The sequence below is a fragment of the Morchella importuna genome (genome assembly GCF_003444635.1).
Source record: "Morchella importuna strain M04M26 chromosome Unknown Morimp01GS015, whole genome shotgun sequence".
Taxonomy (NCBI): domain Eukaryota; kingdom Fungi; phylum Ascomycota; class Pezizomycetes; order Pezizales; family Morchellaceae; genus Morchella; species Morchella importuna.
In genome coordinates, this window is record NW_025763412.1 from 251339 (window position 1) to 264931 (window position 13593).

At 45.6% G+C, this 13593-nt stretch overlaps 4 protein-coding genes across 4 annotated transcripts; 2 read left to right on the forward strand and 2 right to left on the reverse strand.

The window, feature by feature from the left end:
• Nucleotides 1-878: 878 nt before the first annotated feature.
• On the forward strand, nucleotides 879-1268 carry LAJ45_05502 (uncharacterized protein; the record flags this gene model as incomplete). The annotated part of the gene is made up of 1 exon (XM_046115073.1): nucleotides 879-1268. The coding sequence occupies one exon, from the start codon at nucleotides 879-881 to the stop codon at nucleotides 1266-1268; it is 390 nt and encodes a 129-aa protein (XP_045971595.1).
• A 3856-nt stretch (nucleotides 1269-5124) lies between these two features.
• On the forward strand, nucleotides 5125-6902 carry LAJ45_05503 (uncharacterized protein; the record flags this gene model as incomplete). Its single annotated transcript, XM_046115074.1, has 6 exons — nucleotides 5125-5257; nucleotides 5342-5412; nucleotides 5486-5647; nucleotides 5726-6235; nucleotides 6320-6688; nucleotides 6744-6902. 6 exons carry the CDS (start codon nucleotides 5125-5127, stop codon nucleotides 6900-6902), a joined length of 1404 nt encoding a protein of 467 aa, XP_045971596.1.
• A 296-nt stretch (nucleotides 6903-7198) lies between these two features.
• LAJ45_05504 (uncharacterized protein) lies at nucleotides 7199-8605 on the reverse strand (the record flags this gene model as incomplete). Its single annotated transcript, XM_046115075.1, has 4 exons — nucleotides 7199-7711; nucleotides 7771-8260; nucleotides 8351-8476; nucleotides 8547-8605. 4 exons carry the CDS (start codon nucleotides 8603-8605, stop codon nucleotides 7199-7201), a joined length of 1188 nt encoding a protein of 395 aa, XP_045971597.1.
• Nucleotides 8606-10737: 2132 nt separating this feature from the next.
• On the reverse strand, nucleotides 10738-12930 carry LAJ45_05505 (uncharacterized protein; the record flags this gene model as incomplete). Its single annotated transcript, XM_046115076.1, has 3 exons — nucleotides 10738-12603; nucleotides 12664-12854; nucleotides 12915-12930. The coding sequence occupies 3 exons, from the start codon at nucleotides 12928-12930 to the stop codon at nucleotides 10738-10740; spliced, it is 2073 nt and encodes a 690-aa protein (XP_045971598.1).
• Between the last annotated feature and the right edge of the window lie 663 nt (nucleotides 12931-13593).

The window sequence follows — 13593 nt, forward strand, 5'->3', positions numbered from 1 at the left end:
TTGTGCTTTTTGCGGGTACGTACGGTTGCCTGAGTTTTTTCACACAAGTGTAGTATGCGCGTAGCTAGGATCCCTTGCAATTGGTTTGCGCGCTAAAAAGTGCATTGTGTTTTTTTTCGTTTTGACGTCAGGCTGTGGCCGCGCGAGGCGGCTCATGTTGGTTGGAGTTGTGTAGCCAGAAGTGCAAACATTCTCGGGTATGCATAACGTACAGCCATATATATATCGGTAGAGTTGTTGGAACAGGGACCAACGATCACGTCGAGAACAGGGCAATTAATTCTCCAACGCCACATTTCTACCGATAGCTGTAGGTGCTGCCGTTGGCTCCTTCGGGAGGGGGGGGGGGGGGGCGTTTCCTGCTCCGAGTACTATTCCGGGGGTTCAGTTCCGACTATTCAGGGGGCTTTGTTTACTGGTACTCCAGGAGATATATATACATAACTACCATGGGTAGGTGGTGGTCGATAACATTTATCCGCCTTGTTATGGGCTGTGAAGGGCATATCATCACGCGGGCCAGCCTTAGGCCTGTAGATATGTATATTGTGTATAGCTATAGATCGCCATACCAAAGATATAATCATTTACGTAGCCGTCTATATATGCTGTATCCCCAGGTCATGCTACTCCACCTGGGAGAAGAACTCGATCACGGGAGCACATAGAGATCGATAATATAAACACAGCCATTTTGTATATATATATCCATATATACCCGCCTATTGACTGAACTAAGCAGCAATATTATCATCTATCTCTCTATCCTGTCTGATAAGCAGCCGAATATATACTTGATTCTCATTATTCCTCAACGCGCGCAACATAGGCATCCCGGGCAGCAATCTATAACTGAGGGCACCATACTAGTACTCCCAATGGCCGAAATCTTCGGCCTAATCGCCAACGTTTTCTCAGTTGGGGAATTTATTTGTAATCTCGTTGAATTTGGCCGCAATCGCGGCTTCATCTCCGAGCGTATCCTCAAAGCTTCCGAAAATCTCTTTGCTGAGCTCACAGACCTCGAAAGGCTCCTCAAGTCCGTACAAGACCATTCCAACTCCAATCCCGGCTCATCAGCCATGTGGTGGCTTGACAGAGTTCTGGACGAGTACATGCGTGAGCTGGTGAGGCTCAACAACCCGAAAGATAGGGGTTGGTTTGGCGTGTTGCTTGAATGGGACCAGAGGGAGATGAAGTTGCAGGAGTCTGTGGCGGGGGTGCAGAGAATGAAGAGTACGATTATGGTGGTCTTGATTACAGATTAGCTGTGGGTAGATTGGTGTTAGCTTCTAGAGTTTTGGGCGATACTAATTGTGTGCGCGGTATGGCTAGGAGTATGGCGTCGGAAGAGACAAGGGCAGTGAATAATGCGAGCCAGGACAGCCAAGTGGTTCAGACTGAGGTTATTAGGAACTACTAGAGGACCAAAGAAGAAGAGTATCATCGATGTCTTGGTAGGAATTTAAATTTCATACATATATGCACATGGATATATAACCCAGAACAATAATTCTGGATCGGTCGATCATCCACTAACATAAGTAAGTAAGTAGAAGAGCTTCTCGGGGGGATACACAGCTTCCTAGCTAAACCCTACAGGTCTCCAAGAAAAAAGAGCGCTTCTGGTTAAATCTGGGACCGAACAGAAGAATAATGGACCTGGTATAATAAGAATTAATCCCGCAGGATAATACTGATTCCACTAACACAAAATTAATAGGGAAATCTCATAAAAAGACACTCGGCTGGTTGTCTGGACCACATACGTACAGGTTTCCAAGGAAAGCACTCTCCCGAGGGTCGAAACAAACGCCGCCAAAGCGGGCACCAGAGGATGAATCCTGCGCACCCACAGAGCTCGGTGTAAAGGCGTAAAACAGAGTATAACTCCGCCATCATATACTTGATTTGGGTCCATGGTCCCCGTGAACCTCCTGTGAATGCAATGTGTCGAGACAGCTACATGTACTAGCTGATAGGGGGAGTGCACCGCTCTTTTCTGATCCTCAAGCATTAAGGATGAGAAGGACGAGTACCTGACCTAATTAATTCTATATCCCCTTCTTCTCTGTATATAAATCTATGATGACTTTACGGTTATGTATCTCTTGCTTCATCTACATTCCTGCAGCAAAAAGTGATTTCTAAGCAGAAATACAGCAACCCTCGGGAGGAATCGAACCCCATCTCTATGCTACCGAAACTACTGTTGATACAGTGGGCGCTGGGGCAGATCGTAAGTAACGATGGGCACGAGACAATAGGAGACCATTTTACACCAAGTCTTGTCTTGTCTTGTCTCGTCCCATCATGGTCTCGGAAGTCTCGCGCGAAACTAATATAAGCTAAACTAAATCTAAATTTGAGGTAGAAATTTATACCTCAATCCGTTAATCTTCACTTCCAGAAGTTCTTGGCAAGAATGGTGGATATAATTTGGGGCCAAAATACACGCCTTATTTTTCAGGAGCCTGCGCATGAGGAAGTCTCAGTATGAGGAAACCTAACTATTAGAAAGCACCCTCGCTTTGGATCATTGAAACATCACTCGAGGGTCTCGAGAAAGTCTCGGGACTGTACATGTGAGTCTCGTACCCATCATTAATCGTAAGGCCGGGCCAGTTGATTGCAGATAAGGGGATAAAGGGGATATAAAATACTCTCTTGGCACAATTGAAGTACCTTAAAGTGGACGGCGCTTTTCGATAGACAAGTGATGTGGCGAGCCCGAATTCACGGCTATGTGTTGTTACGTACGGCCGCGGTGGAGGTGTTTATATAGATGTGGTGAGTATGAGGGTTTTAATTCCATGAACAGCTAGTGCAATAATTCACACTATTCAACTCCCACGAACTCTCAGTTATAAGTGAATGCAATTAATGGCTCTCCAAATTCCATCAGGTAACGGCCCACTTTGTCATTAATGTCAATTATTCAGCTCAAGCTCAATAGTAGAATTCGATCAACGATGCATGCGGTCGACGTCTAGAACTGATCAATTAAGCTATTAGCTACAAGCTGTTCATATCTGGGTGATCTATAAGCATCCCGAGCTAGCTCAGGAGAAAGAATCTTCCTGTCTTAGACCTTTCTTTTCCCTCTCACGTCCTTGGCTGTATCGGCATGAGATGGACCTTAGTGGACTGCATGTTGCATTTTAGATCTTTTGTGACGTTTGTATCACAGGGGGCCGTTTTCGAAGTACTTCTTAAATGCGTATGGCTCACGGTACGTGTTTTCTGATAGGTACATGTTTCCGATATAAGAGTATACGAGTGCCAATCTGGTAAAACCGTCAGCACAGCCCAATATTTATTTCGACGCTCAAGAACCACACAATATATATACAGATTCACTTCAGGTATCCAGACCAAAGAGCCTTAGTAAGGGACCTAAATAATTTTCACCATCGATTGGAGGTTTAGACCATTGCTAAGCAGGTCATTTTCAATTGACATCTATATAAACATACATTTGGTTTGATTCCTTGATCTCGAACCCATTCAGTAGCACCCAACAGGCTGCATACTAAGTGGGGCAGAGGCTAGGAGGGCTATGAGAGCCGGGGGGAGGAAAGATGCCATGGGAGGAGGCTGAATACATGAATATATATACTAGGCTAACTAGGCTGGCTTTTATCGACTTTTTCTGACTTTTATTTCTCTAGTCTTTTTCTGGTTTTTTTTGTCGATTTTCTGATTTTTTTTTTTTTTTTAGTTTTTTGAATCATATTAGAACCATGTTTTTCCTTTTTCTTTTTATTATATATGTTTTCTTTTTCTTTTTTTCTTCTTTTTTTTTTTCTAGATCTTTTTATATTTTTCGACTCTTTTTCTTTGATTCTTTTCTTTGATTCTTTTCTTTGATTCTTTTCTTTGATTCTTTTTCTTTGATCTTTATTTTTCTTTATGATTCTTTTCGAATTCTGTGATTCTTTTTTTTTCTTTTTTTCTCGGTTTTTTTTCCTATGATTCTTTCTTTGATCCTTTGAGTCTTTGATTTTTTCTTCTTTTTCTCTTTCTTTTTCTGAATCCTCTTGGTGGAATCCAAGAGGTTCGACTGAATTAATAGGCTATAGAGCCAAAGAGCTAGAGGGAAGGAAGAGAAGGAAAGGAAGGGAGGGAGAGATGCCATGTGTAGGCTGATCGCAGACACGATGAAGGCCAAAGACCATCCACCGGTCAGTGCGGGTACAAGAAGGTGCAGGAACATGATGAGGAGGAAAGAAAGAAAAGAGTGAACAAGGGCGAGAAAAAGGTGTTTTTATAGCTGCCCGGACGGGTTGATTGCGCTTTCTATCAAGGTGCAAAAGCTGTAATCGTGATCTCATCAAACTTTAGTTTCCTCTAGGCCGCGGCCGTGGAAATATCTGGGAGGTACGCACGCGTCATAAGGAACAGCTTGGAGTGTTTGTGAACTCTATACGATTCTGCGGGACGCTCAAAGTCAGTCTTGTGATCAGGTCCTACTGGAGCAAACAGTTCGTGAAAGTTCTAGAAACAGTATGCCACTGGAGGTTTTGCGCCGTACATAGGATGTTAAACTTGGACTCACAATAGGTTCGCGATCGTTCTAGCTCTGGGCAGCAAACTTCTTCATGTGTATCTCTCATAAATAGGGCCTCTGTGGATTTTGAAAACGATTCGGGTTCGGGTTTATTTCGACTTAATTGCTCTTAATTTCGAATTCCGTAGATCACGTATAAGATGATGTAGAGTAGTCTGTCAGAGTATCGATCCGTTTCCTATTTATATATTGCAGGGGTGACGCATAATTACATATGTACATGTAGGTAAAGGAGCGGATACTCTCCAGCGGACCAACAACAACAACTGCACCTGAAAATAGTACAAATAGCGCGCACAACAGGAACGCCCAAACAAACCCGCCAAGCCATGCCCCTGCATCAACGTCCTCGAGTGACTCACCATGACACAAAAACCCTAACCCAGATCTGTTATCTCTCCAGCCCAGTCTAGATCAAAATGTTTGATACCCCTCCCCCGCCCTTTCTGTTTCCACCGACCAACCACAATTAACCCGCCCAGTTCAACCCGCCCCTTTTCTTTCTTTCTTCCCGTTAGTCCAAACAGCTCTAAACCCAAAGCAAGAAAGAAATCATGCTCGACGTTCTCAGCTTTATCGAGGCGAGGGGGGGAAACCCAGAGGCGATCCGCGAGAGTCAGCGCCGCAGACACGCCCCGGTGGAAGCTGTGGACGAGGTGATCGCGATGTTTGAGGCCGCGAGAGTCGGTAAGCTTTTTCGTTGGGGGAGGCGTGCGGGGCGGGCGCGGGGAGGAGTCTTCCTTTTTGAGTGGTCTTACTGACGACCTGCAGCAAGATACAACGTCAACCAGAAGGGGAGCGAGATCAACATCAACCAAAAGGAGATCGGGGCCAAGAAGAAGGTAACCTACCTACCTCGCTGGTTCATGAGATATCACCTTACGGTTGCACACTAACTCGCGGGTATAACAACAGGCCAAGGAGGATGCGACTGAGCTCCTCGAGAAGAAGGTCAAGCTCGAAGCCGAGAAGAAGGATCTCGAGGCGCTCGCAGTCGAGAAGGAGAAGACCCTTAACGCAAAGTTGGGCACGATCGGGAACTTAGTCCATGACACTGTACCCATGAGCAACAATGAGGTGAATACCTTCTCTTCCCTTCCCTTCTCTGCAACTGTACAAGTGCATGCATGATAGTCTAATACGGCCCCCCACCAGGACGACAACAAACTGATCCGCACCTGGGCGCCCGAAGGCGTTAAAGTCGAGAAGCGCGACTGCCTCTCGCACCACGACGTGCTGACCCGGCTAGACGGGTACGAGGCCGAGCGCGGCGTCAAGGTCGTCGGCCACCGCGGCTACTTCCTCAAGCGCTGGGGCGTCTTCCTCAACCAGGCGCTCATCAACTACGGGCTCGAGTTCCTCTCCGAGAAGGGCTACACCCCCCTGCAGGCCCCGCAGTTCATGCTCAAGGACATGATGGCCAAGACGGCGCAGCTCGAGCAGTTCGACGAGGAGCTCTACAAGGTCGTCGATGGCGACGAGCAGAACGACAAGTACCTCATTGCCACCTCCGAGCAGCCCATCTCGGCGCTGCATGCGGACGAGTGGCTGATGAGCAAGGAGCTGCCCATCCATTATGCGGGATTCTCGTCGTGCTATAGGCGTGAGGCGGGGTCGCACGGGAAGGATGCATGGGGTATTTTCCGTGTTCACCAGTTTGAAAAGGTTCCTACTTTCTTCTCCTTTCTTCTACTCTACCTACTACTACTATCATTACCCCGATGCTAAAAGCGGACAATAAACAAATAGGTCGAGCAATTCGTCATCACCGAGCCCGAAAAGTCATGGGAGGAATTCGACAAGATGATCGCCTACAGCGAGGAGTTCTACCAGTCGCTCGGCATCCCCTACCGCGTCGTCGCCATCGTCTCCGGCGCGCTCAACAACGCCGCCGCCAAGAAGTACGATCTCGAGGCCTGGTTCCCCTTCCAGGGCGAGTACAAGGAGCTTGTCTCCTGCTCAAACTGCACTGACTACCAGTCCAGGAACCTCGAGATCAGGTACGGCACAAAGACCCAGACCGAGGCGAACAAGAAGTATGTCCACTGCTTGAACTCGACGCTGTGTGCGACCGAGAGGGCGCTGTGCTGCTTGATGGAGAACTACCAGACTGAGGAGGTAAGCAATTGTCCCCCTGAGCGAGTGAAGAAGAATTGAGTACTGAGTCGAATAGGGTATGAACATCCCCGAGCCTCTCCGTAAATACATTCCTGGTGCCCCAGAATTTATTCCTTTCTCCAAGGAGCTCTCAGCCGGCAGCACCTCATTGCGCAAGGGCGCCCCCAAGCCGAAGGCCAAGGCAGAGAAATCTGAGAAGGCAGAGGCAAAATAGACACCAAATTTATTTTTTTCTTCCTGATATACCCCGGGGGTAAGACTTTTATGTAGATATAGAATTTTTTTCAAAGCGGCCGGGAGTGAATAACAACGATTTGGTTCTGGGTATGTGACTCTAGCCAAAAGCCCGAATGAAGAGAAACTACACCGTGTGATATTTCATGAATACATAAAAGTTAAACCGTTAGTTATAAGCTAAAAGATCATGCATGAAAAAGACAAAGCCCTGTATATTTTTTTATTTCCGAAATTCCCCAATACATTATAAACTTTAAAAAAATATTTAGTTCTTTAACAGGCCTCAATGACGATCGCAGAAGCTCCACCTCCACCGTTGCAGATACCGGCGGCACCGATCTTCCCGCCCTTCTGCTTGAGCACATTTATCAATGTGGTGACGATTCTTGCGCCAGAGCATCCAAGAGGATGTCCAAGAGCGACAGCACCACCATTAACGTTGACCTTCTCGGCATCGATTCCGAGAATCTTCAAGTTTGCAAGAGCAACTACTGAGAAAGCCTCGTTGATCTCGTAGTAGTCGATTTGCTCCTGGGAGACCTTGGCGTGCTTCAAAGCCTTGGGGATGGCGAGAGAGGGAGCGGTAGTGAACTCTGAGGGCTGCTTGGCGGCCTCACCCCAGCCGAGAATCTTGGCAAGAGGGGTGAGGTTAAGGGACTCAAGAGTTGCCGCAGAGACAAGGACAACGGCAGAGGCTCCGTCGGAGATGGGGGAGGCGTTGGGAGCTGTCACGGTACCTGTGGCAATGAAGACAGGGCGGACGGTTTTGAGTTTCTCGGCGTTGAGCTGGGAATATGTTAGATATCGCAGTAGAGCAGAATGTCATGGATATTCGGGAGAATTACGTTCTTGGGCTCGTCATCGCAGTCAATGACCTTGTTTGGCTTTCCTCTACCTCCAGAAACCTCAATTGGGGCAATCTCATTCTTGAAGAGACCGTTTGCTGCAGCGGCCTGGGCCTTCTCGTATGAGTTGATCGCATAGGTATCCTGATCTTCCCTGGAGAATGTGTAGTCATTGGCGCACTTCTCAGCTGCGAAACCCATTGCCTGGTTGTCGTATGCGTCTGAAAGACCATCACGAACAACACCATCAACTATCTGCTGGTTTCCGTAGCGGGCTCCGGAACGTGCGGTGGGGATGTAGTATGGGGTATTTGACATAGACTCAGTTCCTCCAGCTACGACAATGTCGGCGCAGCCAGTAAGAATTGTCTGGGCACCAAGGATGATGGCCTTCAAACTGGAGGCACAGACTTTGTTCACTGTGGTGCAGACGGTTGTGTCCTTAAGCCCAGCACCAATGGCGCACTGGCGAGCTGGGTTCTGTCCCAAGCTGTTGTTTAAAGTTGTGTCAGTGTTTGTAGAGCTTATAGGGGAGTTTCTGGTTCCCAATTGGATGCAATTTCAAAGAGAACGGTCTTACTTTGCGGAGAGAACATTTCCCATAAAGACCTCCTCGACCGCTGAGGGCTCGATCTGGGGGACCTTAGCAAGAGCTGATTTAATGGCATGAGCTCCCAATTGAGTGGCAGTCAAAGAAGCCAAAGAACTGTGATATTTTGCGATGAATTGTCAGTTGTCTGGCTAACGGCACGATTTTTTTTCAAGCTACTACTCACCCCTGGAAACCTCCCAGAGGAGTTCTGGCGGCGGCAACGATGTAAACAGCGTCAGACATTTTTAGAGATTATTAAAAAAAAAAAAAAAAAGATGATGGAATTGAGTTCGATTAGACAAAAGCTGATGCAAAGAAAGGAGGTTGATGGGTTAGAGTAACGAAACGAAATGAATCCCGTCGCTGGTGGCGGGGAGTTTATGTAGGGAAGCTCCTCGGCGGGGTTGTGTTGTCGACCAGCTGCAGGGTGCAGCATAACTAACCCTATTCGCCCTGATGGCTGGCTGGGCAGGGTCCGAGCGCATTGGTTGCACCTGTTGAGTAAACATAAACATTTCACCTTCTTGCTTCTCTTCAACGTTCGATGGTTTGTTGAAGTGTGTGATGAGCTCAACGCTTTCTGTTACTCAAAGAGGTCAAGTTCAGGGGAAACAAAAGCCTCTGTCGCACAAGCACATCGGGATTCTCCTCGGCTTGCCGACAAGGATTAGTATTCCCAACAAGCTTAAATGATCTACGGGAATATCGTATGATGATTATCTTGTTCCTGAGTTTGTCAGCTTTATCTGCAACAACAGATTCGATTCCATCGAGAGGTTGCGCGTACTCATAAGCGGAAGAAGCTCCGTCAATGGCTCTCTAGAATTATGTGGCTGAGTTGGAGAAATCGCTCTCAGGACCTCATTTTGTTTGTACACACGTCTCTGGGGCTCTCCTTTACGTCACTATCGTACCATCAGCTCTCACAGAGCTGTAACGAGGACAAGTGAGTTAAAACACCTAGCTACATACATGTAGATTTACAGCTTAAACGCTCGATCTAATTAACCACCAAAGGAATCTCACGAACTAAACCTCAGACCGGTATATGATAAGAATGATACGCAAACCGCGCCATGGCCGAACGGGGTAAGCTCACGGCGACAGAAGCTTCGATCTTATTTCCCCGATAAAGTTGTTACAAATTTGGATTTGGCAAGGCTCGAGGCTTGGGCATAGTACTCTCTCTATTGGGTAAACTAGCATCTCGATTAAGATAGGATCGTTCACTCTATCACCAGTCCAACCTCGGCCTATTGAAAAGATCACAAATCTAAGTCGTCACAATCACTAATCATCTTCAAAGAATTTGTGTTATCCGGGACAGCGTACCCTTCAATGAGATTTATGGCCCACATTGGGCACTGAGGACTCGTGATACAGACTGCTATATCTAGTGCGATCCAATAATACACATTATCTGCGTGGGGATGCAGTGATTGCAATTATTGCAGAGGAGTCACTGGAGATATTCTAGGCCGCAGGTAGAATCTACAAGAAGAGGCACCAGCCATTCAAGATCTTAACAGTGATTGTAGTATACCTATGCTGTTGTGTTGTGGATAGGATCTAATGATCTATATTCTTCTCCGGGGATTAATTGGTAAAGAAATTATATGTACTCTACTACCATGTACCACTATCAAAGTTACCAATGAAGTCTACTATCTTTTTGCAGCTTTTCCTCCCATCTTTACAAGGGGTCAAGATAGTAGGATGCCTATGGCTGGCTGGGTGTTGTTTCCCTCTTGTTCATCTAATCCCAGCTGTAGCGCCAAGCCAACTGCGATATTATGGCACTGGAAGGGAATAATTAATAGTACACGGACTACTATACCTGATGAACTAGCTTATGACTACATTTCATGTACAAGATGAATATATAGTCTCGGTTAGATCAGATAGCAAGTGGAAAACCCCGAGTGATGGTCTGTGATCTACAGCCTACCACGAGCCCCCCACGTCTTACTGGGTTAGTGACCTTGTTTAAGCACTCCGAGAAGATAGAGGTGAAAATTTTTTGATACAGTGTATCATTAAGCAAAACCGTACCACTTATTCAAAGTATGATACGATCTAAAATAGCGAATGCAACACACCTGGTATATAATCCTCTCTTCCTGCATGTTTGTAATCTGCAAAGATGTTTGCAGCCCATATATCCTGACGTATGTCTAACTACAACAGCGCATCAGTGATAACTCATCTGATATTACCAATAATACATGATGTAGTACGACGCACTAACTATCATTCGAGAAAACAATTTGATACGCGTAGTTTCGTGGTACCTCCAAGACTTCAATCCGGAATAATGCGATACTCAAAGTTCAAAGTCCCATCCATGAATATCAATCCTCCAGTCTATTTCGGTACTATTTTTTCGCAAGCCCGAAGGTTGATTCATTCCATTTGTAATTCTTTGTAAGCTTTAGATTCAGCCCCAACAGTGTCCAGCCCACAAACCGATCGGTTGGATATGGTCTATATATATTGATTTGCTTCCAATTATTATTCGAGTTGTTTGGAATAATCCTTGCCGCGCTCGTGTCTGTTTTGACAGTGAATCCGGCATCGGTCATAGCAAACTCAAATGAGGACCATGTAATGGTGCCATCAAGCTCAGCACGAAAGATCTTGCGCAATGTCTTGAGGGCAGAAGCTGTTACCAGGATGGTAGGAGCACCCGATTTTGGTGGAGAAGGTTTCCTCTCAAGCATCCGGTAGATGGACTTAAGCTGTTGGCCAACACCAAATTCTGTAGGATGAAATGAACCAATCGACGTTGGCAGAGTATTGAGCCCCACTTCATAATTCTCGAGCAACTCGTTTATACATGCGTATGCTATTTGAGCAAAATCTCCGGTTGTTTTGACCTGACCTTTCAAGTCAAATTCTGGAAAATACCAGTTCGCCCAACCCAACGTCTTCCAAACCCTACCCGGGTCCGAGGACGCTTGATCGTCCGGCGTGTCCATGGCAGTGGGGGTCACCAACACTGGTAAACCCCACAAATCTTCACATCGATCCATAAACATAGAAATTATAGAAACATTAGCCAAAGCCTCCCCTAGCCCCTCTGAAATATTCTCACGAGTCCGCGGAACTCTCTCAATGTACTCATTTATCTCTTTCAGCAGCTTTGAAACATCTTTGGGTGTAAGTGCGGCCTCCGCAAGCGATAACATCCAGCCCGTAAGCTCTGATTTCTTCTGTAAATCTCTCATGGATATCGTCTTCTTAAGCTTCATGATTGGAGGATTTTTTCTAGAAAGATCTTTGGGGTCTGTCCTAGTGTAATATCTCACATAATTCTCATCGGCCATTAAAAACCAACGAAACCTAGCTCGTGTACGGTTGAGCTCCTTGCCAGCGGTTTTCCAAATTCTGAAAGGGCTAAAAACAGGGAAGACCCGTGAAGTTAAAAGCATATGGATGAGATTCCAGCACGCTTGTGGTGCATAAGAATCCTTGAGGTAATTCAGAACAGCAGCGGAGGTAATAATGATGGGGTCATTATCGGGGCTTCTTTTGGTGAATTCTGAATCCGAGTGATAGATACTGTGCGATAGGTGGTAATTATTGACAGCGTGATAGAGATATAATGGTTCGTTGCGGAGGAAGGTACAATGGTCACGGACCGAGAAAAGAGCTGTGTGAGCGTCATCAATAAGATCAGCATATTTTGGATCCATTGTATACGGGGGACGGCAATTCCATGCGGGCCTGTAATTCGTGCCTGTTATGAGATCTCTTTTTGTGTCGGAATCTGAGGGGAATTTACGAGCGCGGCCAAGTTTTGGTTCCTCGAAATTTTTCACTATTAATAGTGTTTGTAGGTATCTTGTAAAGGTTTCGAAGAATTTATATATATAGTGCTGACGCTCAAGTAACAGGAGCCCCACATTCTCGCTCGTAAACAATCCGTTTTTTTGTGCGGCGACTGAGTTATCAACATCTTTCTTGGCATTGGATGCGTGTATTTCTGCTCTGGTCTCCAAGACTTTGCCCCAATTCCCGGCTTCAAATACCATTTTCATCCCGTTGCGAGCGTCTGGGTGAATTAAGTTATGATCTTCGATACATCTAAGCACGTTTTCCAAATCGGTAGGGAGGAGTTCAGGTAGAGGGAAATCAGCATAAAAGCCCATCAATACGAAGGGTGTAATTCCTATGATTAATTTTTTTACGGACAAATCGGCGGTCGTGCATAGGTAATGGAGTCTCAATTCAAACTTATCCTAAAATATAGTAATTAGAAATGCAAAAGATTAAAGACTAATTAATTGTCTTTAACTTACAGAACATTCCTTAGTTGGAAAAACACGAGTAAGTCCATCTTTAGTATACCTACAGCATCTAGTGAGGAATTTCTCTCGTTGCTCCAGAGAATAATTTATCCATGTAGTTTTAATAGCCTGCCAAACTGGCCAGTAACAGTCTTGAAATTCTTTTCGTGCAGCGAGTACAATGTCACCGCTGGTAAGAGGAGCTGAATCTATGTCAGAACGAACTAGTGAATACTTGAGGCGAAGGGAACACATATATCTACCTTTAGATGAAGACATACTGCCGATGTTTATTTAGGTCTTCTGGAGTATAGACGTGATGAGGATAAAAACCGAGAACAAAAGATGATACGTATCTGTATTGGTAAGGTACATGTACCTATAGTCGACTTGAGGTGATAGGGGAGTGTTCGGATTTAAACAGGTATGAGAAAGCACAAGATAGCGGGGTACTAGAGCTTTGTAAATCAATCATACGTACATGATTTTATGATTCGGTAACCGAAAACAACTACTTACTACATGTACAATGTGAGCTCGAGGATGTGCGCATGTCGATTGCCACACAAATGTACTCGGGTGTGCACCAAAGTGATCAGAACTCAACGGAGATTGGTTAAGAATATGTGGGTGCAACAGGCTGGAGCCAATAAGATCTGCCAAGAATTTATATCTTGAATGGGGGAAAAAAAGTCATCAGAACTATTGCCAAATCCCCATCAAAAAATCCATAAAATATATAAAATATTTTATTTATCAGTACCTACTCTATATTGTATTTGGACACACATTTGTCTATGTAGAGTTAAATTTCAACAGATATCAATAAAACTGAGGGCAAAATTTGGTCTCTGGAGTTCCTTGGGGCATATGGTTGATATAAGCCCCAGGTGGGCCAACTTGGCACACCAGGCCAACCAGAAGGTTCTCTCGAGGTTCTGT